This window comes from Misgurnus anguillicaudatus, chromosome 10, assembly GCF_027580225.2.
Source record: "Misgurnus anguillicaudatus chromosome 10, ASM2758022v2, whole genome shotgun sequence".
In the NCBI taxonomy this organism is placed as follows: domain Eukaryota; kingdom Metazoa; phylum Chordata; class Actinopteri; order Cypriniformes; family Cobitidae; genus Misgurnus; species Misgurnus anguillicaudatus.
Genome location: NC_073346.2, coordinates 30,159,096 through 30,185,789, shown reverse-complemented (window position 1 = coordinate 30,185,789; position 26,694 = coordinate 30,159,096). Strand labels below are relative to the sequence as shown.

Genomic DNA, 26,694 nt, shown 5'->3' with positions numbered 1-26,694 from the left:
AACAATGTTGGGCGTGCCGTAGTGAGGACGCACGTGTCATGGCAAAATGAAGTTGATTCAACTCTTTAAAATGAAGGATTTAAATGCAATACAAAATTCACGACAAGAAATGTCACCAAACTGGACTGACGCAGATATCAGGTAAGTTAGCTCGTCACTAACTGCGCTGAAGCGGAGATCATTCAGCGACATAAAGAATTTCGCGTCACGTGCTCGAACTTATAATAAACAAAAATGCCCACGCGTCATCCCAATAAGATATATCATTCAGCTCCTCAAAACGGGGGTTTTAAATGCATATTAACAATCACAAAATGTCTGAAAACTGGATTAAAGCAGAGATCAGGGAGCTTGTCAAATATCCACTCTGAAGCTGAGATCATTCACCAGCATCAGAACGGCACGTCACACGCTCCTTTATAGTCTTATCATAAACAAAAATGCACGCGAGTCGTTTCTGGAGAGAGAAATAATAAATAATATGCAAACTTCAGACGCTGCGTAGAAGAAAGTGCAGGACTTTAAACAGGTCACGTGTCTTTTCGGGAACTTGCAGATTCCGGCAAATCATTGGCAGTGTGAATGAACAAAAAATCAAACAATCCCACAATAGGTGCATTTTCCGTAATGTCTTTGTGAAATGGGCTTATGACTTTTGTATGCTACTGCCTGCTATAAACATACACATAGTTTATAGGTAAACTCCCTATAAGATAAGCCTAAACAGGCTTCAAGGTGAAGATGTACCAAATAATAAACTAAAACATTATAAGGATTTATGTAAAATTTTGCTGCATAACGCACGCAATGCAACATGAAGTGACATTCACTGTGACATTCAGTTACTCTGCAAAAACAGCAGAGGGTGCAGTAGCAGAAATACAAATCTACTTATAGGTCAATGACAAAACAATCTTCTAAAATCGTATTTAAAGATTAAAGAAAAAAAATGATGTAACGCATATTTTTAAGTCTAGAACACTGCGTTTAAACAACATTTCAGTACATTTTAACTCTTTCCCCGCCAGCGTTTTTTTTTTTAAAGTTGCCATTTTCATGATTTTTACAAAAGTTTAATGCCTTCCAAAAAATGTCCTTTTTAAAAAGCATAAAAATACAACATGTCAAATGAAAGAACAGACCCTATACCTTCATTAGTTCTCTTTTTATCACCTTTCAAATATGAGTAGGTTTCTTCAAAAACACAAAATTTTGAGCAAAAACCTGAGATAATTCCATTTTTGTGAAGGACTTTTAATAGCAATCCTGAAAACTTAGACAGACATAAAGCTTGTTTGCCCTAGGGGGCAATACTTCCGGGTTTTATAAGTTGCCACCTGGTGGATAGAAGCGGTATTGCGGAAAGCTAGAAATACTTGTCATTGGCAGGGAAGTGTTTTCTCTTAATTGATGAGTTAACTTGTCAATGGCGAGGAAAGAGTTAAGTTAAGTTGCCAGCCAGCGCCAGCATTTTTATGATTTTCACAAAAGTTTAATGCCTTCCAGAAAATTTTCTTCGTTAAATATATATATAAACATACAATTTATCAAAGGAAAGAACAGACCCTCTGCTTTCAAACAAAAAACCCAATCTTCATGTGTTCTCTTCATGTCTTCTCTAAATTGTGTAAGAGCACCACCTAGTGCATAACAGCAGAAATATGGATTGCCATTAAAAATCATCATTGGCAAGTGAAGTGTTTTCTATTAATTGATGAGATAACTCGTCAATGGCGGGGAAGGAGTTAATGCACTCCCTGTGTCGTGCTGATTGTTTGTTTATTTATTTGTGGCATTTAAAATTATAATTCTAAAAACATGAAAATGTTTGAAAATGTATAACAACTTACCATAAAACATTAAGAATTTTAAATTTAGGAAAAATACATGTTTTTTTTTAAAGTATAATAACAATTACATACAACCTTAGCTTGCATTTATTGAAATTTAAATGATGAACTTATTAAAATTGTTTCACTATATTAGTTCTGGTTGTACCACCTGACCTCTGCAATATATTTACATTTAACAGACCTTTACTTGGATGCTGGTATAATCTTTTGCCTATGATATCAAAAACCTAAATATAGATTTTAAATACAATTTTTAAAAAAAATCTAGTTTTACATTGGTTGTACCACCTGATACAGAAAGTTTACCAGCCTACTTATTAAATTAAAGTGGCTATTTTTAATTATTTGAGAGAAATCTAAAAAAAAATCATTCAGCCATAAAGACCACCTGGGGTTCACTGGATGATGTGAAATCCTGTTTACGGTACTATTTATACTTGTTATCCTTTTAATAAAAGGCCCATGATTGCGGTTGTACTACTTTATCATTTGAGTACATCCAAATTGTTGGACAAAAGTTTTTCAATTATCCTAACATACCAACAACTACTGATATTTGTGAAATGTGTTTACAGGAAAGGTTTAGAACATAAAATAATGCCAAAATATCTTATCTATAATGCCAAAAAATAATACCAAAATATCTTACAAATATTTAACAATAATTGAATAATTAATTGAATAATTGAAACACCATTTTATCAGTTGTCTTGAACTGCTAATTTGTACGGACAGTTGCCCCACCTGCCATTTTACAAAAAATAATAGTTATTACAAAAATACTGATAATGTATTAAAACTAAATAGACTTCATACAATAAAGTGACACGTCATAAATGCATCAAGTTATTTTTGTAGTACATAATACCCCCGGACACAAAAATATGCGTTGACCCATATCTCATTTGGTTTCAGGCAGCCAATTTGCTCCAAAGCTTTATAGCTTACAATAGATGTCATGTTGTGCCTCAATAATGGTAATTCATCAAGAAAAACACCAACCGCACACGCATACTAGACAGTGCGTATTAGATTTCCAATGCTATCATTAACAAAACAAATGGCTGATATAATTGATGAGCCGCCACTGGACACAGGTAGCACAATGCATTTCAAACCACGGCAATTTCAGACTGCCCACTTTGTCATCGGCAACGCATTTCGCAAGTGCTGCATCCTCACTCCAAGATGAGTAATCAATACATGCTGGGCGGTAGGTGTTGGAACAGTCAGGATGAACGTTCAGATATGGCTTGGTTTCAAACACGCACGGTATTAAAATGATTGTATAATCTCCAACAGGCCTTCAATGACGGTTATGATATCACAGCACGGCACAAAAATGCAATAGTTTGGTTATAAAAACACGTACACACAATTATATTGACATGTGGTGAAAACTGACTCTTGGAAGGACATTTGAAGTCTTATTCGATTTTCAAAAGACTTAAAAATCAAAACGCTGATTTGCATTGAATCTAACAGGTATCTCAGAGCATTAAAGGTGCAATTTGGAAGATATTTGCAGTAAAATGTCCAAAAACCACTAGGCCAGTGTTATATATTTTGTCCAGCTGATTACTATCAATATCTGTAATGTTTTCAACTACTTGTAAATCGTAAGAAAATTTCCATTCAAAACATTGACACGGGGCAGTGCAGTCTCCTGTCAATGACGTTAATATCCATGTGACCCTTTGTCACCGCCTTTACTGACGTAAAAAACAGTTGTCGAGTTCGAAAAAATAAAATGGCGACCAAGGAAGCGACTGGAGCACAAATGTAGTGTAAATAAAGGTATATTTTCACTTTTTACACATTTTAATTGTATTTCTAGCAAGAAGTATTGTAGTTTTCAAATATGTGATTAGTTATCACAAAGGCGCTCTATGTTCAAATTTCAAACACGCTGCCTTTGAAGTGCGTCCGAAAGCCTTTCTCTGAGTTGCCTTCATTTCATGCCTCCAAAGTCATTTCCTCATGAGGCAGTGAGGCAACAAGTCACTGCCTTGAGTTTTCGGATGCAGCCAGTGTCGTGGACAAATGCGGAACTATGTGTTAGCGCCTGTCGGGCTACGCGCTTGCTTATGAATTAAGTTACTCTTTACCGTCTGCCGCTGGTTGTGTCAGCTCCCGTAAGTGTATGGGCCAACCAAACGACCCAAGAAGAGTTTGGAACAAAACGAAAGAAAGAATGTGGATCAATTTGGTGTTGTATTATCTGGATGGAGAGAGCTTCGCGACAACATTTAACTAGACAGAGATTCTGATCCTGCTTGTGTTTTACGCGATGGGCGAGTTGTTTTGATTCGTAACCCTTCAAAAAACTTATGCTATTATATTGATCACAACATTAGTGTGTAGATTGTAATCAGCGCGTCTCCCACGGACGATATGCACATCAAGAGGTATTGTACAGCAATATAAATGGTCATTTTAAGACACTTCACAATAAGATTTGTACTGTCAATACATTATGTGAAAAATCATTGTAGATTGTAAGTTGAAAACTTAATTCTGTGCTGTGTTAACCATCGAATTTGCTGTAACATCTATGACTAACAATTTCGTTTTGAACATCACATATAAACGTACATAATGAAATAAACGATGTCATCAAACGCAACATTTATAAGACTTGATTACCTTATCCGTCAACGTGATTTCTCGTTCCCGTCTGATTGATGGCCATCAGCGGTTAAGTTAAAGACTACAAATCCCATAATTCCACGCTGCTTCAGAGCGTCATTAAACAACGTCATTGTTATTGATTTGATCTGGCGCCATCTAGCGGCGCAGATCATACAAATTGCATCTTTAAGGTACAGGTACACTCTTAAAAATAAAGTTTTTTTGGTCCAACCAAAAGAACAAAAAATATGAACTATAAGTATGAATATGCCCTTAAAAGAACCATTTATTTTATACCTTATAATAAGCTAAAGAACATTTTTCAATCCAAAGAACCGTTTGTGAAAGTTCTTTAGGGAACCATTTAGCCAAAAATAGTTCTTCTATGGTTAAGTGAAGCCACTTTATTTTTAAGAATGAATATGAAATATTAAAACCATTTACTCTATGAGAAGTCTTTACCAAATTTAGCTTCATAGGTTAGTGTGTGTGTGTGACTTACAAACTCTGTCGTAGCTCTGCTGTGTCTCTTGATGTTCCCAATGACTGAAGGGACTTCTCTAGGGTTACAACTGCAAAGAACAGAGTAATTTTCATGTGACTTGGCACTTTAAACTCACGACTTTCACCTCAATATAAAGAATATATAGTAGCTTGCTATTTAAACTTACCATTAGCATTGATCTGAAAGATATTAGAGGAGGTTTCCTGGAACACATCTTGCAGCTCTGATGGGCTAACCTGTGTTGCTGTAGACAAAGAAAATTACATTTAAAGTACCTATAAAGTCCAACTTGAAAATTGTTAGAATGTTAGAAATGTATTGCAGATACACACCACAAAGACTGTAAACTACTGAATTGCAGAGTTAGATCGTCAAACAGTTTTTTTGCCATATCTGAGTTCAGGATTTTTTAGGCCTGAAACCGTGACTTCTTTTTTCGAGGGCGCTTGATGCGAAGTTCGTCACAACATGTATGTAGCTTGTCATGTGTGGTTTGTAATTTCAAAATATGTGTTCTGCGCATTGAGTAGTCCTATGTGCATCACGTGTCTTGTCAAGGTAAGTGCCTGCTGCAGACGCGTCTAAAGGGTTTATGATAAAAGAGATGCTCGCATTTACCAGATACTCGCATAATCTCATGCATAATCAGAGTTTAGTGTTAAGGGAGTGTCTTGCGTGTATTTTGTGAATCTCTTTTATCATAAACGCTTTTGATGCGTGTGCAGTAGGCACTTATTTTGACAAAACACGTGATGTACATGGTTCACATGATGCAACATACACATATTTTGAAAACACAAGCAACACACGACACTCCAAACACATATTTTGAATTTGCACCCCTTGGATGAGCAGTCACGAGCCGCCACTGGCGATGACACCCTTGAGCCACCGCGCATGGCCCTGCCCCTAAACAAACAAGGGCATGCATTCGGGTAGTATTGATATTTAAAAGTTTTGTGAGACGTCAGCTTTCCCGCGAGTGGCCGTGGTTTCAGCACTGACAACGGACACTCCCCCACTGCTTGAGAACTGAAAATGCTGCCTATTTTTCCAAGATTTTGAAAACTTATTTTATTTACTTGCCTTTTTTCCATCATTTTAATTCGGCTGGGTGGTTAATAACACATTTTTCTGTGGTGTGACAACTCAGAACAGAATGTAGTTAAGCTATCTTTGTAAATTAAAGGCTTTAGGAAATTATGGAGAGGAGGATTCGGGACATGTGTGCTAACCAGGTCACGGCTATAACAAGATGTCAAATTTAACCTTTGTTTTAAAATTAATATCAAATATATGACATATGCTGTAGAAGTGTGACTATACAGTAGCTTAATTGGTTAATCTGTGTTAGAAGCACCAAGGTATTGGGTTCGATTTTCAGGAAACACACATACTGATAAAATGTACAGGTACTGTATAGTTTGTTGTTTGTTAAGTGGCTCTGGCATAAATGTAAATAACAAAGACCCCCTTATTCTGATTTCAGATTAAAATGGCTATAATTTCATAATATAATTATGAGATTAGGGCCATCAAAGTTTGATTTCAATCTTTGACATGACCTTACTCAGTCAATATATATATAAAAAAATGAAAGTTATATTCACAGTGTTGTTTACATTATGTAGGATGATTCTATGTAGGAAACATTAAATCACAAAAACATGACTTTATCTGCATATTCACAGACTGTTCACGAATACAGTTCATAATGCGATTGGAAAAATCACTAAAGAAAAATGCTTAGCAACTGTAAACAACCTGCAATTAGACTAATGAACATTATAGTTTATTGTATTTATCTTTTATCATATTACTGATGCCTAAGTTTTCCTTAAAGCCCTTTACCCATGGTAAATCACCTCAAGTGGCTCATTGCTTCGATATAACACAATAATGCGGGCATGATGTTAGTTCCCTTTGACTGATGTACTGTAGTTGGCAGGCTCCGCTCACGAGGGTCTCCATATTTTAGCTCTCTACTCTGAGGGTGCCAAATAAATCAGATAGAGGCGCACACACGCCACTTTTCTGGGCAAGAGCTAGGCCTAAACAGACTGAGTCGTGAGAGGCCCAAATGGGCGTGTGGGCACAGTCATTTTCTTCATCAAATGTATGTACCCTGACAAGTACAGGTAATCATCGAAAGCTCTTAATCAAATCCACTACACAACCTTTATATCCAAGCACAACCCACAGGCCCTGCACACACACACACAGACAAACACGTCATCTTTACGGGCATTTGTCTACTTCTGCCCTCGAAATTACTGTAATCGGCGTACTGTTTTTCACAACTCTTTATCTGAGCTCTAATGCCCTCGCACTTGAGAGTGGAAAATCACAGGCAATCTTTTGCACAGGGGCATATTTTAGGTTAACTGAGGGTTGGGATTTGGTAAAGAGAAACAGCTGAAAGCAGCAATGCTACTAACTTTTCTACAACTTCTAGTAGAGAGACAACAGTCAACTTTTTTATATATAATGTAGTTTTTGGCACGACTAGCTACTTTATTCTATGGATAAATGTCACAGTGTGAAAATGACAAAGCATTACAATTCTATTATATCATCACCCTACTGTGCGTGTGGCATTCGGCATTAAAGAGATCTGTCATCGCCCTCAAGTTTTTCCAAACCTGTGTAAATTTATTTGTTCTGGAATATATTTATATGTTTGTAACCAAAGTTTTTGAGCACCATTGACTTCCATAGTATTTTTTTCATACTATGAAAGTCAATTGTGCTTCGGCTTTCTGCTTGATTACAAATATCTACCTTTGTGTTCAGCAGAACAAAGACATGTATATGGGTTTGAAACAACTGGAGATGGGGTCTATGGGGTCCCCAGAAAATTTCAGAGAAAATAGCCAAAGAAAAATTGTAAAATGTATTTTATTATGTGTTTATGTCTCATTTCTTGCTACATACATTTCAAAATAGTTAATATTTTCTTTGTATCTTTCTAGTGTTTTTTTTCTTATTACAGTACCCTTTATCTCACGTATTGTGGTTTATAAGCAAAACTCCAAATTCTACTGGGTTATTTTTAGGGCTGGAGCTATAAATTATTTTAGTAATCGAGTATTCTACTGATAATTCCATCGATTAATCGAGTAATCGAATAAGAAATACATTTTCTTTAATAAAGAATAATCCTTAATATACATGAGAAAATAAAGGAAATAATTTCTTAAAATTAAGTAATATGTTTCATATTTTTAAACAATTAACATTTTTTATAGCTAAAATTGCATTCATACTGACTGATAAACTCTTAATCACAACCCAAATCGTTTCAGTCAATAGAATTTTTACTATAAAAATCACTGCACTGGTACTACAGAGGTTTAATTTTTTTGTAGCACATGCCAAAAAGTATAAAACAACAACAATGTATATCACATTATAAAATAACAACCACAAGTGAAGTTCATTACATAAATAGACAGGTCAATTAATTGACAAAGGACATCATTGTAATATATAGTTGATTATAATGACCATTTGAAATCTGTTTTATTTTTTCATAAATGTTGTTTTAGTTTATTACCTTTTTTGTTCAAAAATAGTCATGAATTTGCCCAAATTAAAGAACACTGTGGCATACTAACCTAAATTCCTATATATAGTGTTTTGGAACCTGGTCATATAAAAAATAAGTATATTTCATAGGGGTGCACGATTCAGAAAATTTCACGATTCGATTCGATTCCGATTTTAAGGCTCGAAGTTCGATTTAAAATCGATTTTCAATTCAAAAACGATTCTCGATTTTAAAAAACGATTCACAGTATGTAAATGTAGTTTACTTTTTCCTATGTGACTGATTGTAGTACATATACAATTTTAAAGAAAAGAAACACAACAAATTAAATGTAGTTTGATATTACTTTATGGAAAAATAAAAACTGTTATGAAGCAATTAGATGACCCCTTTAATCAAACTCAATTAAATACAATAATATAGTATATTAATGATAGACAGTGCAGGTCTATAGATTAGAAATGTGACTGGTGTTATAATGGTTATTATTTCTATTAGATAGAGCAGAAGCAGGAAAAGTGTCTCTCTTTAATCCACTCATTATTTCAGATTCAAAAGTCTACTTGCTGTCCCACTGACAGGGGACTTTACATTACAGCTTTGCGTTTTGTAAATATTGAGTCAGCTTGAGCTTTGCTCGTTCAGTGCAATAGATTTTAGAAAATATATGGTTTATTAATAATAATAGAAAAGAGGCAGTTTTATCGCCATAGAAACCGTCGGCATGATGAAACTGCACGCGACCTTTAGCGCGGTAGCGCTCGTGGTCATTCTCCGATCGACTCAGGTTTTATACATAATATTAATCAGACTTTGGACCCGAAGTAATTTAACTATGACTGAACCGGACCCGACTGACCATTTCAAATACAAACCCGGAACCATACGGGCCACGGGTGCTCCGTCAAGTTCTCTAATGTTAAAACTCTGCTCAAGTTCAGAAACATGAAGGATACAATGTGACACGAGCTTGTTCACGTCGCATCCCAATTCATTGAGAAACAAAGAGCACGTGAACGCATACCGAACTCATCGTGTCGCACACAAAATGTGTGATCATCACGTAAAAACAAAAAAGACAAAATTTGATGCCAGATATACTTGGGCACTTGTTAATATAACTGGGCAGCGCTGCAGCAGCAATGTGTGGAAAAAACTGTGACAAGAGTGTGAATACGACGCAGCGCCATCTATGGGAATACTGAGATAAACTCATTTCAGAACAATAGTAACACAGCATTACAAAAAAAAATATGAATCAATTTTTGGAATTCTATGAATTTTTTTGCACACCCCTAATATTTCATATTATAAAGTATTTAATTCAAATTATATATTTATTTAAAACTATTAATTAAATAATTATTATATACAATTCATATTCACATATAATTATCTATTTAACATATATTTTAGTATTTAAGTTTTTTTTTAATTAACTGTTTAATTTTGTAGCAATATGCTAATACTACAGAACACTTGATTTTAGTTTACTTTCGTAAATTAATAGTTTACTTTAGTAATACTTTAGTAAATAGTGTTTTTCATTCTGATGTTTAAATTACAGACTTTTATTTTGCCACTTTGCTGTGCAGAATAGACCCTTTTACTGTTTGTACACAATAATGAGCTTTTGGTAACGGAAGAATGGCAAGTATCAGCAGTGAAGCAACACAGACAAAGAAAGTTATTTTGAAAAAAAAATGACTTTATCAACTTTTTCGACACAGCTACCAGATCCGTGTACTATAGACCATTTCAAAAGATGTAAACAACACTGGTCCAGAAGCACTTCCTGTTTCAGTTTTTTAACACTAGATGAACATTGGGATAAAATACAACCAACAGAACATATAGAACTGAATCAAAAAGTTAAACAAACATCTTAAAGATAATGATATAGGGCTATGTGAAATAAAAAACAGTCACCAACTGAAACAGGAAGTGTTTCTGGACCAGCGTTGTTTACATCTTTTGAAATGGTCTATAGTGGAATGGATAGAAGACGTTATCAGATGCCCAAATATATAAAGTGTCCAGATACATATCTACGTATATTAGTATATTATATTAGTGGAACCAAACGCAACAACCAGACATTTTGACACAGGGAAACCTTTTTGATAAACTTTCTGAGTTGCTAACATGTTAGAACCACTGGGGAACAACACTACTTCTGTTGCCAAAATGCGCGCGCAGGCTATTTGCGCTGTAAAAGGGTCTATAGATGTTTAAATTACAGACAAACTTTTATTTTGACACTTTGCCGTATATGATAGACGACTGATTTCTAGGGCCTGCTCTTTTATCAAAATAAACTTGTAAAATAAACTCTTTGGAGCTCTGGAGATTAGGTTCAAATATTCACATATATGATAAATCACACAAACACGAACAAACAAGCGGCTCTTGTGCGCATGTGAAAAGGGTGCATCAGTAATAATGTTCATTGGGGAAACACTATGCTCCGTCTAAAATTAAATGAAGTAATAAAATAATTTGCCTCTATGATTTTATGTATTCAAATTACTTGAGGAATCGTTACAGCCCTAGTTATTTTTAACCCAATGCTGGGTAAATATTGGACAGAACACATGTTGGGTTATAAATAAACCTACTGTATGCTGGGTTGTGGACCATAAGTTGAAACAACCATGCACAGATGTATTTATTAACCCAACATGTGTCCTGTCCAATATTTACCCAACATTGGGTTAAAAACAACCCAGCAGAATTTAGAGTAAAGGATTTCTTATAAAGCTGCTATGAAACAAGATTTATTGTCAAAGTTGCTGCAGTACAAATGTATCTGAATTGAAAATGTATCTCTTCATGTACATACATATACGTATATACATCCAGTATTACTCTAAGCGTAGCCAATATACCCGTTATATATAAAAATCTATAAATTGCTATATATATATTAGGTAGGGGTTCCCTCACTAAAGGTTAATCATATTTGGGGGTCCTTGGCATCATACAGTTTGAAAACCCCTGTTTCGGCAGATTAAAAATTTAAAAAAGCCTATTTTAGATGTATATTTAAAATGACAAAGAGAAACATGGGACATTATCTCACTGCTTCCAGCCAGATGTGCTTGTTTGCATGTGTATGTGTGCGCTACAAGGTGATAAGCTGTTCTCAGTGCATCATTTTTCAAGGAAATAACCTTTTGTGCCCTTACTGTTATCTCCATTGGCCTCCAGCTATGAGTATACCTCTCATACTTTCTCTCACACCATCACTGTGATTGATGGATGTTCCATATTCATTTCATTCTGCATACAGCAGCCCCGCTCAGATCCAAAACCAGTAGGGTGGGCTGAGAAGAGGACACAAGTGCACTACTTCTTGTCTAGGATGCAACAGGTTTAAGGCCCCTGGGGCCCCTTTTAATTTTATTTTCTGCCATAACACTAAACAGCAAGAAACATCATCTCATCACTTTCCTAAATGTCTGTTTATGTAGAGCTGAGACTCGGAAAACAATCACATTCATTTTAAGATGAGACTTTTTATTATTTTCAGATATGTGCAAGGCGATTACATTTTTCAGCAACTGTCAAATACATGATAAAGGTCCGGTTGTTATAGAAAAACAACCCATTTAAAATGCACAATAAAAAGAAAACAATTTTAATGTTGAATTTATACATTGAGAAATTGCAAGCCCTGTTGTACCCTACAAAAAAGCTTTTGTAAGACCCCGTGAGGCCTGGATTCATCTTAACTATCTTTTTGATCTTCACGGATAAGCGTAAATACACTTACTGTTTTGGGAATCTCTGACATTTGTATTATCCTCTATGGTGCAATTTGTCTACTTGACATTTGTTTTGTGTCTGTGTTACAGTAGAAAATAATACCAGTGTGGTTCTACCTAACCTCAGATGTGACCCTGAACCACAAAACCACCATCATAAGGGTCAATGAATAAATAAGCTTTCCATTGATATGGTTTGTTGGGATAAGACAATATTTGGCAGAGATACAACAATTTGAGAATGTGGAATCTGAGCGTGCAGAATGATCAAAATATTGAGAAAATCGCCTTTAAAGTTGTCCAAATGAAGTCCTTGGCAACACATATTAGTAATGATACAAGCATTTTTTATATACTTACGTTAGAAAATGTACAAAATATCTTCATGGAACATGATCTTTACTCAATTTCCTAATGATTTTTGCCGTATAAAAAAGCGATAATTTTGACCCATACAGTGTATGGTTTGCTATTGCTATAAATATACACGTGTGATTTATGACTGGTTTTGTGGTCCAGGGTCACAAAAAAAAGGAATTTCCAGACTTAAGAGAATTTTTAATTTTTGTGAAAATAAGGACAACATACTGAAAGAGTACAATTTAAAGTTTACAATAAAGTTGTACTTGTTAACATTAGCCAATGCATAAGCTAACACAAACTAACAGTAAACAGTATTGTGTAAGTTGTAGCTAATGAGTGGTGCAGGGGTGACATACTTTTTTAGGCTAACCCGGACGTTAGTGGGATGCTAGTCAGGGTGATAGATAGAAAGATAGATAGATAGATAGAAAGATAGATAGATAGATAGATAGATAGATAGATAGATAGATAGATAGATAGATAGATAGATAGATAGATAGATAGATAGATAGATAGATAGATAGATAGATAGATAGATAGATAGATAGATAGATAGATAGATAGATAGATAGATAGATAGATAGATAGATAGATAGATAGATTCTTAACATGCTGCCTCTAAGTTCAATGTTACAAAGGCGCTGTCCCAAGTGAAGGTGCTGAATTACAACACCGGCACCATCTTTGATTTATTAGTTCTGATACCAAATAAAGTCAACTCCATAAATAGGCCTGTATCCATTGCAAACATATTTTATTATAAGTCTTAAAATGTCCATAACATAAAATCATTGTCAACATACCACAGTTTGACTTGGACTGCGCTGCGCTGATTTCTAAAGACTGCTGCACAACAGCTCAAACAACGCTAAGAGAGAGCTTACGAATGGTCCAGACCAACCTTACGAAAGTGTGACTTACAGAAGATATACTTAGCGTACAAACATTTTGGGAATCGTACCATAGGGTTAAGAGAGAGGTTAAGGAATAGGTTAAGAACTACTTAGCGATAAGAACGTTTTGAGGAACTGTTTTCAAAGTTTGTAAGGATAGGCCTATATTAAATTTCAAACAAAAAAAACGTTACACTCTTAAAACGAATGTGTTAAAACAACAAATTAGTGTTGATTCTGGGACAACACATTAAATGCGTTGTCCCAGAATCCACCCATCTCTGTGTCATTATTGAAACAACACATTTTGTGTTACTTTTAACACAACATGTGTTATATTTGAACACAAAATCAACACAAAATGACACATAATGTGTTAAAAGCTTACCGCACAATGATGTGTAAAAAATCAACACATCCTTTCTAAGAGTGTACTCTGTTTTGTATCTAGCATGTGCAATGTACAGAAAATCATGGAAAGATAAAAGATAGTACAGCTCATTAGTCTACATTATTTAGCTATGAAAACAAAAAGTTGTGCCTCACAAAGCCGCAATGCACTTTTCTCTGGTCTGGAGTGAGTGAATTGACCGTAAATATGTGAGACACAGGACAAATGAACTTTTGCCCTTTCTGCAGGGTGTTCAATTAGAATTTAAAATCAGGAAATGACTTACTGTAATCAAATGCTTTCTCCTTGTTATTCCTGAGGTCATCATGCACCTCTTTCTATCAGAAAAACCCAAACAGAAGAAAGCAATCCCATGCATTGGCTGAATGTTATAACAGAGAGTAAAAAAGCTGAAATGAGTCTTGGAAAGCGGGGTTTACAGGCCAGAAATGGCTGTCAGACGTTAACGTGCGAGATGGGGCTTTATCACTGCAACACCAGGCTGTCGCACAATCCACAGTGACTCAATGGGATAAACAATGTATCTGTAATGACATGCAGTCTTGTGCATTTTAAAAAGAAAATAGATAAATCATAATTCTTCTGTGGTCTCAAGGGGAGACAAAAATGTCAGTTGATGGCTGTTTTGCTTTTTCAAGAGTCTGATCAAGGATCGCTCACTGAAAAAAAATTCTCAATTTTTTAAGGTAAGTGGTTACAATCAATTTATTTAAGCTACATTTAAACAAAAAAATTAGAAAAATAAAAGAAAAGAAAAAAACTTTTGCTTAAATGTAGCTTAAATTGATTGCAACCACTTACCTTAAAAAAAATTAGTAAATTGAATGAGTCATTTTTTTTTCAGTGCACTGTAGTAGTAATACCATACACAATAATGGGTTGTTTTTAACCCAACTGCTGGGTTGTTTCATGGTTGATTAACAATAACACAACAGTTGGCTAAAAATAACCCATTATTTGGGTCATTTTGACCCAAAAATGTGTTTTGTCCAAAGTTACCCAGCCCTGGGTTAAAAACAACCCAACATTTTTTAGAGCGTAGACTGTAAAAATAGAAGGACGACCCGACACTGCTTTATTTCATTGTAATAAACTGAACGTAAAATGTCCGACGATGGGCGCTGACATGTTACGCAAAAGCATCCATTTGGAGCCAGGGCATGCACAGAAGGAATCGTCCATGGAGACCGGAGGTGGAGCTGCGGTATCAAACTTCCGCCCAAACGCTCATGCACCCAATTCAACCACGCCCCTTATTTGTCTCCTTTGACTGGCTTGCTAAAATAAGCAAAATTTTGTCTGTGTGAAATAACACAGATCTTCAATCTTACCTCGAATCTCTGAATCACAAATGTCAATCATAATGACACGCCCCGTTTCTATAGCATCAATTACTAGCTTAAATGAAACTTATCAATAAAACAAACAATTGAACATATAACAGCTTGATAACAACTATCTTAAAGGACCAAAACCATCTTTTGGAAAATTTTATTGGAAGTGTAATTTTTTTTTTTTTTTTTGAGCCAATTCCCGTTCATTTGCACAGAGAGGGCGGGGTTTATGACTTCTACAGGGGGCGATCAAAGGGCCAGCAGCTTCACTTTTCAAGATGTATTAGGCACACCCGAGTAATACTGATGTTTCAGATATAACACTGCTATCTGGGCTTTTGTCCATTTTCGCTTTGCCAACAAAATTAGTTCCAAATATAGACAATGCAGGATTAATTGTTGCAGTATGAAGTATGTCTGATTTGTAATAAAGCCAACACAGACAAAAATGTGACACAAACAGTGTTATTGCGGAAGTGCTATACAAAATATTATATTTTGTGAAGAGATGCTTAGTAAATCTTAATTAAAACAATTTAAATTTTGTTAGCTGCAAATCCAATATTTAAAAAAAAAGAAATTTCAGCACTGTTAAATATGCTCTGTTTTGTTGTTTGCTTTTTTAATTACTTAAAATCCCATCCTAACTGAAGTAAATGCAGTGCTTTTTGAACGCACTTGTTTTTGTCAACACCATAAGTCACTCTGTGATTTAGGTTGCGCGCATAGCATGTAAACATCGGTAAGTGCATCGAAGGGTTCTGATGGTGCTTGGCACTCTCTTTTGAATAAACATACAGAGTCCTTTGCTCTTGTAGTTAACTCCGGTAAGTGCAAAAGTAAACAAAAGCCCAGTTCTTCACGAGTTCTTCACGAGTTTCAGTCAGGAAAAGCACACAAGTGGGTTACTGAGTCTTGCGCACAACACACACAAACACTTCATTAGGTAGTCAATCCTCTCTAGCAGAAGTGGGTGCAGGTAAAAGTGTTTTAAAATGTTTACGAGTACTTAGCTTGGCGTAATAACAGCTGGATTCACGATGCATAGAAATCCATAACTTTCCAGAGGTTCCCGCCACATGTGGCTGCCAGAAATGCAGATGGGAGTCACACGTGGTTTCTATGATGTGTATGTTATTAATCTTATTTGTTTATATTTATTTTATAGCCTATATAATAAACATTAGAGCTACATAAAATATGCAGCAAATATCATGTAAAATATAGTCTACAGCTGTTGCTGATGGTGAACACACGGTATGTAAGTCTGTCTGCACTTATACTTGCTGACTGAAATTGACTTGAAGACTCATTTTTATTGAGAACAACTACTGATCATATTTAAAAAGGCAGAAAGGCATCAAGGCACGTCAAAATCCAATGATTGCTTTACTCTTTGTCTCCTGAGATACATTCATTGTCTTGTCCCACAATTCTGTGCGTGTGTGCGCAGGGAATGTGATTGGTCAAGTAAAAAAAAAAATGGCAGCCAAAAGCGGCTGAATTTAGTATTGCAGTTTTCAAATATGGGATTAGTTATCACAAAGGCGCTCTCTGTTTATATTTCAAATAGAATTCCAATACGCTGCCTATAAAGGCTGTCCTTTATGCCGCCGAAGTCATTGCCATATTAACAGTGAGGCAACAAGTCAGTTGCCTTGTGTTTGGATGCATACCTTAGTAGCACTAGTGTTCTTAGTAGTATACTTCTACACTTAGAGCTGCAACAACTAATCGATAAAAACCATAAAAATGTAGTTGGTCTGTGACGTCACATGCTCCCACACCACCGCCGGCCAACATGCACACTCGTCAGCTGCTGTTTCTTCATACAGTACAGCGCGAGCTGTCTGCTCAAAGTCAGTCACGTTTTATTCATACAATGCAAGCTGTGCGCTCATAGTCAGGTGCTGTTTCTTCATACAGAGCAAGCTGTGCACTTATAATTTAAGTCAGGTGCTGTTTCTTAATACAGCACAAGCTCACTTTTATTTCATACAATGCGAGCTTCACGTTTATTCAGGCGATCTTCTGACCAGCCGTCCAACACATGTATATCACCACTTTCATATCATAATGGCTTATTTATTTTGTTAATAACAAATAATCTTAATATTCATCAAGTTCCAAAGCTGAAAATTAAAATGAGTTTATTAATATGTGGCAAAATTCTCAGCACATCCCTGAAGTATATAATATTTGGTTAATTGATATTTTGACATTTCTTACTATTTAAAAGCTGCACAAACCTTTTTATTTGGGGCTTAAAGGTATAGCGGAAGATTTTCTTTTTCCTGGTGGATCATCAAGGTTATTGGTCATCCCAGTTGTCAATCATTCTGGTGATATGTTTATGTAAGGCCGTCGTACGTGCTCGTCCCTAGGTTCGCTTTCTGCACATGCGCACTTTCAGGTGTATATGTGTGGTGGTGGGCTACGGTTTTAGCCATTCCTTGAAGCTCGCAATCTCACCGTGTTTTTTCAAAATGTCTGAGGGTCGCAAATAGGGATGTCCCGATCCCACTTTTTCATTTCCGATCCGATTCCGATACCAGAATTCCGAATATTAGCCGATACCGATTTCTGCCCGATACTACTGTAATTAAATGTGTGTAGTGCTTTCTGCTACATCTAGTATTTTTTTAAATGTTAAAATCAATCATTTAAAATGATTTACAAGTTACAGGAAACATTATTAAACATTAATCATGACAGTGTTTAGGAGAACATATAATAGGTACGTTTGATCAATTAAGTATGCTACATATTTTTTTCTTAATTACGTAAAACTGCCATAGTAAAAAACCTTTAGTGTGCAGATCGTTATTTTGGGAGTTATGCGCTTGACCAGATTTTATGCACATTGAGGGTGCAGAATTAATGCGCCTAATTCATCCTCTACACTACGCTTATGGGCTTCCTGGGCGCAGAATTGATGCCCTTGAATCATCTTGCGAGTGAGTTACAGTGTTTCTGCAATCTTAAATATATTTAAATATGCATTTGTTCCTTTACATAAAGCTGTTGAGTGTATTAAAAGACTTTATGGTGCTTTTATAATACTTTGTCCTTTTAATAGCTTGTCAGTAACAACCACGGCTAATGCACATATCGAAATTGGATCAGTCCTATTGTCGGTCCTCGATCCGATCCATCTAAAAACCCCGGATCGGCCGCGATACCGATCCAGCATATCGGATCTGGACATCCCTAGTCACAAGATAAAAAGTGTCTACGAATTGTATGACAAAAAGAAACAAGACCAGAGTGTTTTTGGGGGAATATTTCACATGCTGGGATGCGCTAAAAGCAAAGGTTGGCCTTCCCACAGATGCCTAAGTCGTGAAGTTTCTACTCGACAAGTAAAGTTGGCATGCTATTTGGAGAAATCCATTTAAAATCACTGCTAGTAAAAGTTGATGTAAGCTATGATTAGCGATGCTAGCCCTGGCACAAGTCATGAACCGCGCAGACACGGTAAACATCTCAATGCATGGGCCATGCCGAGCCAACAGCAACTTGTAAACAGAGCGAAGAGAAGAACTAAGCTTGTGCACGCTCTCGTGCACACGTTTAATAGGCGTTCCCTCTCGGGAGCAGCTAGAATGTGCTGCGCATTGCATTTTTTTTTTAAGTGGAGAGGGCAGTTCTTTTCTAAAATTCGGGAAAATCTTCCGCTATACCTTTAAAATATCTTAATCAAAAGTGTTATATTAGTATAACTCTGTAGTAGTGTGTGGCTTTTGCATTTTTAAAAGTACACTACTACATGTAAATACACAAATTTAGGGCCTTATTTAGCTATAATATGTGAAAACATTTAATTAAGTAAATATTTACATTTTATCTGATTAGTCGATTAATCGTAAAAATAATCGCTTGATTAATCAATTATGAAAATAATCGTTAGTTGCAGCCCTAATTACACTATATGTGTGGTATAGTGTCCTAAATAAAGGGTCACAATCCAAAAAAGACAGGGTATTCCTGGTTTAAAGGAATCTCCTTTTTCAATTGGACCACTTTCCTGTAGTAGACTTCACCTAATGTGTTCTACAAACCAAAGCACTTAAAACATCTTAACATCAAGTATCTTAATGTGTATATTACACAGTGTTTGACATTTCCAGTCATTCTCAACACTTAACTCACCTTAAACGGCCAAGTTACCTTAACGGTATTAAATTTGGTCTCATTACACTGATGTAATTTCACAATCCATCCTGAAGTCTATATAACACAGTTAAAGACCCTCTCAATCCTTTTCCAACCCAAAGCCCACCAATTACAACACAATCATGACGCTGACGCAAGACATGGCCTTTCTAGGTAATTATGGAATGCCTTATTACTTCTATGAATGAAAGGACCATTATTTCTCAGTCAATTTGCCTTTCATATTTTGTCTCTGGAACTTGCATAGCAGTTGCATATAATACAGACTTAAGTGCAATGACACATCTAGGAGTCTGTGAGGGTCGTGATTCACAGAATCACTGAGATAAAGGCACACAACTGCAGTAATTGGAATTTGTGTAAAACCCACAACATGTGGCAGAAACATGAAGTGAAATATTCTTTAAACAGGCGGATGTAACTAACAAAAACAGCCATGCCACATGAGTAAGCACAGACAATAAAGGCCATATTTCTTGTAGTAAAAAGCTGTGTGTGTGTGTGTGTGTGTGTGTGTGTGTCTGTGCGTGTGCGCCACACTGTGTTCCACATTTCTCTCCCTAAACGAAGCAGGACACCTGAGCTCAATTCTTCTTCATCCTGCTTGGATCACCATGGCGTGACTGTGGAGCACGCCCCAGGTTTGGCCACTCACCATGGCTGTTCGGCACCTGCCGGTGTTGAAGTGTCCCTTCATTAGTCTCTCCACAAAGGCAGACCCACCAAGCAAACCTCCTTAATGAACACAATCTGCCTGAATCTGGATGTGGGCTGACCACATATGCCGGACTGGTGTCATGACAAAAGCTTGTTTCTAGTAGTTTAGTGTTAAACATGCACAGTGCATTAATGGCAAAAAAGCGAGAAAACAAGAAATGGAGATGACAAAAAGCATAGAGAAAAGAAAGATAATTGAAAGCGAGAAAGAAACAGACAGAAAGATAGTAGATGGTTTTAACATATTGCACATATCAGTGCCTGAAGAGTCAGTAAAAATTTTGTTAACAATGACACATTTATAGTTTGAACAAATGTCATCTGACACCAAGAAATGATCTACTTCTTAAATAAAGGGACAGTTCCTGAATGAAAGAAAGAAAGATACACAGAAAGACAGTATGACAAAAGAACATGCAAAGAGACAGACAGGCTGAAAGAAAAAAAGAAAGAAAGAAAGAAAGAAAGAAAGAAAGAAAGAAAGAAAGAAAGAAAGAAAGACTGAAGACATACAAAAAAAAACATAAAAATATGCAAAGAAACATAGACAGACAGACTGATAGAGACAAACAGAGAGACAGACAGAAAGGAAGATATATAAATTTGCAAAGAGACAGGCAAACATAAATGTAAGAATATGCACAGAGACAGACAAAGCAACAGACAGAAATAAACAAACACAGACAAACAGAAAGAATATGCATAGAGACAAACAGACACACATACAGACAGAAAGAAACAAACAAACAAAGACAGACAGAAATAAAAATATGCATAAAGACAGACAGACAGACAGACAGACAGACAGACAGAAAGTACACAGACAGACAGAAAGAAAGACATAAAAATTTGATTTGCAAAGAGACAGGCAGACATACATGTAAGAATATGCATAGAGACAGACAGAAAGAAACAAACACAGACAGACATATATGCATAGACAGACATAAAGAAAGTACACAGACAGACGTATATTATGTATATAGAGACAGACAGAGAGAAAGACAGAAAGAAGGTACACAGACAGACAATCAGACATAAAAATTTGCAGAGAGACAGACAGACATACCTGTAAGAATATGCATAGATACAGACAGAGAGACAGACAGATAGAAAAAAATTATGATACACAGACAGACAGAAATAACAAAAGACAGACAGACAGACAGACAGACAGACAGACAGACAAACAAACAAACAAAAATATGCATAGACAGACAAAGAGTACACAGATAGACAGAAAGAAAGACACACAAATTTAATTTGCAAAGAGAAACAGACATACATGTAAGAATATGCATAGAGACAGACCGAGAGACAGACAGACATACAGACAGAAAGAAACAAACACAGGCAGACATATGCATAGAGACAGACAGAAAGAAAGCACACAGACAGACAGACAGACAGACAGACATACAAATTTGCAAAGAGACAGACAGACATACTACATACATGTAAGAATATGCATAGATAAAGAGAGAGAGAGACAGACAGATAGGCAGACAAAAATAAAGACACACAGACAGACAGAAATAACAAAAGACAGACAGAAAGAGAAAATTATGCATAGACAGACAAAGAGTACACAGATAGACAGAAAGAAAGACATAAAAATTTAATTTGCAAAGAGACACAGACATACATGTAAGAATATGCATAGAGGCAGACCGATAGACAGACAGATAGACAGACAGACAGACATACAGACAGAAAGAAACAAACACAGACAGACATATATGCATAGACAGACATAAAGAAAGTACACAGAAAGACGTATATTATGCATAGAGGCAGACAGAGAGACAGACAGAAAGAAAGTACATAGACAGACAGACAGACATAAAAATTTGCAGAGAGACAGACAGACATACATGTAAGAATATGCATAGATACAGACAGAGGGACAAACAGACAGACAAAAATAAAGATACACAGACAGACAGAAATAACAAAAGACAGACATACAGACAAAAAATATGCATAGACAGACAAAGGGTAGACAGATTTGATTTGGAAAGAGACAGACAGACATACATGTAAGAATATGCATAGACACAGACCAAGAGACAGACAGACAGACAGACAGACAGACATATATGCATAGAGACAGACAGAAAGAAAGTACACAGACAGACAGACATAAACATTTGCAAAGAGACAGACCGACATGACATACATGTAAGAATATGCATGGATACAGAGAGAGAGACAGACAGACAGATAGACAGACAAAAATAAAGATACACAGACAGACAGACAGAAATAACAAAAGACTGACAGACAAAAAAATATGCATAGACAGACAAAAAGTACACAGATAGACAGAAAGAAAGACATAAAAATCAAAGAGACAGACAGACAGACATACATGTAAGAATATGCATAGAGACAGACCAAGAGACAGACATAAAGAAACAAACACAGACAGACAGACAGACAGACATAAAACTATGCATAGAGACAAACAAAGAGACAGACCAAGAGACAGACATAAAGAAACAAACACAGACAGACAGACAGACAGACAGACATAAAACTATGCATAGAGACAAACAAAGAGACAGACAGACAGAAAGTACACATACAGACAGACATAAAAATTTGCAAAGAGACAGACATGTAAGAATATGCATAGATACAGACAGAGAGACAGAAAGACAAAAATAAAGATACACAGACAGACAGAAATAAAAGACAGACAGACAGACACAAATACGCTTAAAGTGACAGAAAGAAAGAAAGATATAGAGACAGAAAGACAGACAGACAGACAGAAAAAGAATATTGGTATAATTATAAGAAAAGCAGAGAAACGAGAGGAAGGTGCAGAAAGATAGATGTAACAGATGCCGACATAAAAAGAGGGACAGCAAACGACAGCAAGAAATGAAGTGACAGAGAAAGAAGAGTGACACAAACGCATATGCTGGAGGGGAGTTGAAAGGCTTGGCAGGGGAGAGGTGGGGAAAGATTAGCTCGACTGACAACTCCATTAGTGGCTTAACCCCAGCTTTGATCATCGCCTGAGCCCCTCTTCAGTCCGACTGATGCAGAAGAACCCAAACACAGCAAAGCTGACAGGCTCCTGAACGCAGGTCTGCTTGTGATCAAAGCCTTGTCTTTTATAACTCAAGCTGCCTCTCTCTCTTTCGTACCATTGTCCTTTGGGACTGGCAGAAGCCAAACACTCAAACTGAGAGATATCTCAGAATGTGAGATTTACTGAGGTCACGCTGTGTGAAATAGAAAGCTATTTGCTTTTGCATGTTTTGATTGTGAGAAAGCTCTGTGAGGAAGACGCTGTTTTTCTATTTCGAAGCGTTTCCGTAGATTTGTCACATCCCCTTCTGTAGTGCTGCTATAAAAACTAAACGAAACAAGCTGCATCATATTTCAGCTGCTCTTTTCAACGTGATCTTCTGAAGTACATTGCATTCATGCTAATGAATTCAAACTGAAAATGTTGGTTAAATTCACAGCTATGACATGCTCCTTTCTGTATCATACACTTACTACAAGAAAACACACTTTAATATAAATGCAACAATCTGTTATATATACACATTATGTTTTATATATAATATTTATTTTTTATATATTATCTTACACACTGTCAGAAAAAATTGTAAAAAATGGTCCCTAGCTGTCACTGGGGTGGTACCCTTTCAAAAAGTAAACCTTTCCATGTAAAGAGTTCCTATTAGTACCTTAAATTGGAGCATATCATTATATAAATGGTACTTATTAAGACCTTTTTTTCACAGGGTTCTGCCCCAGTTGCAGCAAGGGACCATTCTGATAATGTGTATAATATATACTGTATATCCAAAACCATTAAAGGCATTAAAATGAGAATGATAATAACCAAATGCTCTCATCTTGTATTATATGTTCATCAAACGGCCTCAAGCCATTTAGAAATACTGCTTTGCTGGCAAAATCCATTAAATGCCTTTTCAATTTTTCAGCAAAGTCCTCTAAGTGCACACAGAGGATTCAGTGAACAATGGCGCCAAGATGCACAAGTTTTTTTCCCAGATAAAGGAGGTTTACCGAATACATTAGGACATTGACATAAGATTTTTGTCTTATAGGGTTCATGAGGGTTTTGCAGCAAAAGACAATTGAAAATGAAATTAAAATGAAAAACTGTCATTTGTTTTGGAATATTGTGGTTTTTTTTGTGACCTTCATTATTTTTTTTCTAAATTATTGGGGCCTCATAATCTCTATTTAAAAGTGCAAATCCAGTGTTTCCTCTAGGATTTTTTCCAGCTGTGGCGGCAGGGGGCGCCCATGATGATTATAAATGTACATTTTTTTTTATGTAGAATATAGGCTACAGTGAACTGACATGTATTTTTTTATCATTTTCATGCTGTCATTTACGTTTCCTTATATTTATAGCATATTGCTTTTCTATGTTTAATCTAAACTGTATTTTCTTAAAAAATACGTAAGTTTTATAGCTTCATACGGATCTTTCATTGTAGTTTTAATGTAGTGTGCAAGTTCGTGCTCATGTTTAGCGTTACAGAGCTGTTGCAAAGTCACGCACAGTCCTGTTTGATAATGCGCACCGCTGTGATTGACAGAACACCTGACCAGTTATCCGACATCAGCAGCAATTTATTCCAGCATTCCACACCTGGCCTGTTTGACATAAAAAAGCCATTTAAAAACTGCTACCTATCGGAATCGAGTAGAATTTTGGTCTTGGATGTTAGACCTGCAGTTTAGCCTACTATTGCTTATTGAGTCCCGAACCTACATCTACAACGCAAATGACACGGTAATATTATTACACCCGTTACATTAAAGCAACACTATGTAGTTTCCATGTAAAAATGACTTACAGCTCCCCATGTGGTTGAAAAGCGCAACAGTGCCTGGTATCAGACACTCTTTTGCAGGCAGGGGGAGGGGCGGGGCTGTGTTTCCTACCCTCCACCGCCACTTTCAGAGTGTGTTTGTAGCAGCTAGGAGGCTGCTCAGGTTGCAGCAACAGTACAATTTTTCCAGTTAAAAATTGTTCTATCACTGAAATTATTTTAGAGACATTATTTAAAGGTAAAAAAACTACACAGTGTTGCTTTAAATATTATGCGGTTCACCCGCGGGTACCCTGATCCCGCTGTCTGAAAACAGATGAAACCGTCACACCGTCTGCCTCAAGTTTTTATTACCAACGTCCGTCTCTTCCACGGGAATAATGTAAGTTTCCTTCCAAACAGATTCGACTATTAATGTGTTGCATTCGCATTTAAGTAGTATTCAGTGTTTAGCCTTTTGTTTTTGAACAAACATCTTATCATTTAATGTGAAACTTTGTGAGGGTCGATCTAAAGCACAGAAGACGCGCTGCGTTTATTTATAGCCTATATTCTGAATAACTAATGGCCTGATAAGTTGATAATATGAGTACAGTGATTCCAAATGAATGTCCAAAAAAGTTGTAGTATGTTAAATCGAAAGTTTAATCATGTCTTTTCTCGCAGCCCAGCGCTGCGTCCGTGTATATGCGCATGTGAAAAGCATACGCGTGATGACCTTGCAACTTAAATTACCCTTAATTTATTGCCATACAGATAAAAGTAAAATAACATTCGAAACTAAAAATTGTTTTTTATTATTTTTGTAAACTCACAATAAGGAGAAAACCTTGTGCTTATTTAAAATCATAAAAAACATGACGTGCTTTCTGCTGCTTTGGTTTAACAGCGCGTCACAAAAAAAGAACAGCAACTCAAATACTTTTTTTGTCAATCTGATAATAATAACATATTTCGTGTAGGCTTATTTATTTTATTATTATTTCTCAAAACAGAGACGTAGCCTAATCATCATCTGTTGATTTAAATCTATTTGTGCATGAAACTAAACCCATGGGGGAAATTATGATATTTTAGGAGATTTATTTATTATAAATGAGTGAACAACGCGAATCCAGAAAGGAAATTATTTCTTTAAAACAGCCAGTCTGGCAGGGCGGACATTTCGGTAGCTTTATTTATTTTGCGAGCTGCCGCTGTGGGTTTTGTCTAGAACGGATACAGAAAATGCCGAAAAGTTTATAATTAGATTTGGAGGTAGGATTTTTAGGATGAAAACAGCGGCTCTGGCTTAATGAGATACAAATACACCCTACAATCCTATGAAATTTTGTGTTTAGAGTTGGGTTTGGGTGAAGGATTAGGATAAAACGGTGCTCATCCGGCGAGATTTCGTTTGCTGTATCCCTTCTATACACAACCGCAGGCGTGGCGGGGATGTTTTAGGCGTGGCGGCCCGCCATGGTTGAATGTATATAGCGGAAACACTGAAATCTCCTCCCCTCTCGAAACAATCTCTTTTTACTTCCGGTATGGCAGAAAAGATTGCAGCGATTAGCAATTAGCAACATGACCCAACTTCAAACGAACCAATCAATTCTCAATAGACGAATTTAAGTCCAGCCCTGCCTTTTTTTCATTTCAGAAGCCGTTTCACT

The 26,694-nt window shown here is 36.2% G+C and overlaps 1 protein-coding gene across 5 annotated transcripts in view; it reads right to left on the bottom strand.

Moving 5' to 3' along the window:
* tsnare1 (T-SNARE Domain Containing 1) overlaps positions 1-26,694 on the bottom strand; it is a 291,014-nt gene that overhangs the window by 229,230 nt on the left and 35,090 nt on the right. For all 5 annotated transcript variants that reach the window (XR_012371599.1, XM_073872360.1, XM_073872362.1 and 2 more), the window contains exons 4-5: positions 5,156-5,233; positions 4,987-5,056 (exon numbers count right to left, since the gene is read on the bottom strand). Coding sequence is in view for 4 of the 5 variants with exons in the window: in XM_073872360.1 (XP_073728461.1) it covers positions 4,987-5,056; positions 5,156-5,233 (148 nt within the window). In the remaining variant the exon portion in view is untranslated. The remainder of the gene's footprint in view (positions 1-4,986; positions 5,057-5,155; positions 5,234-26,694) is intronic.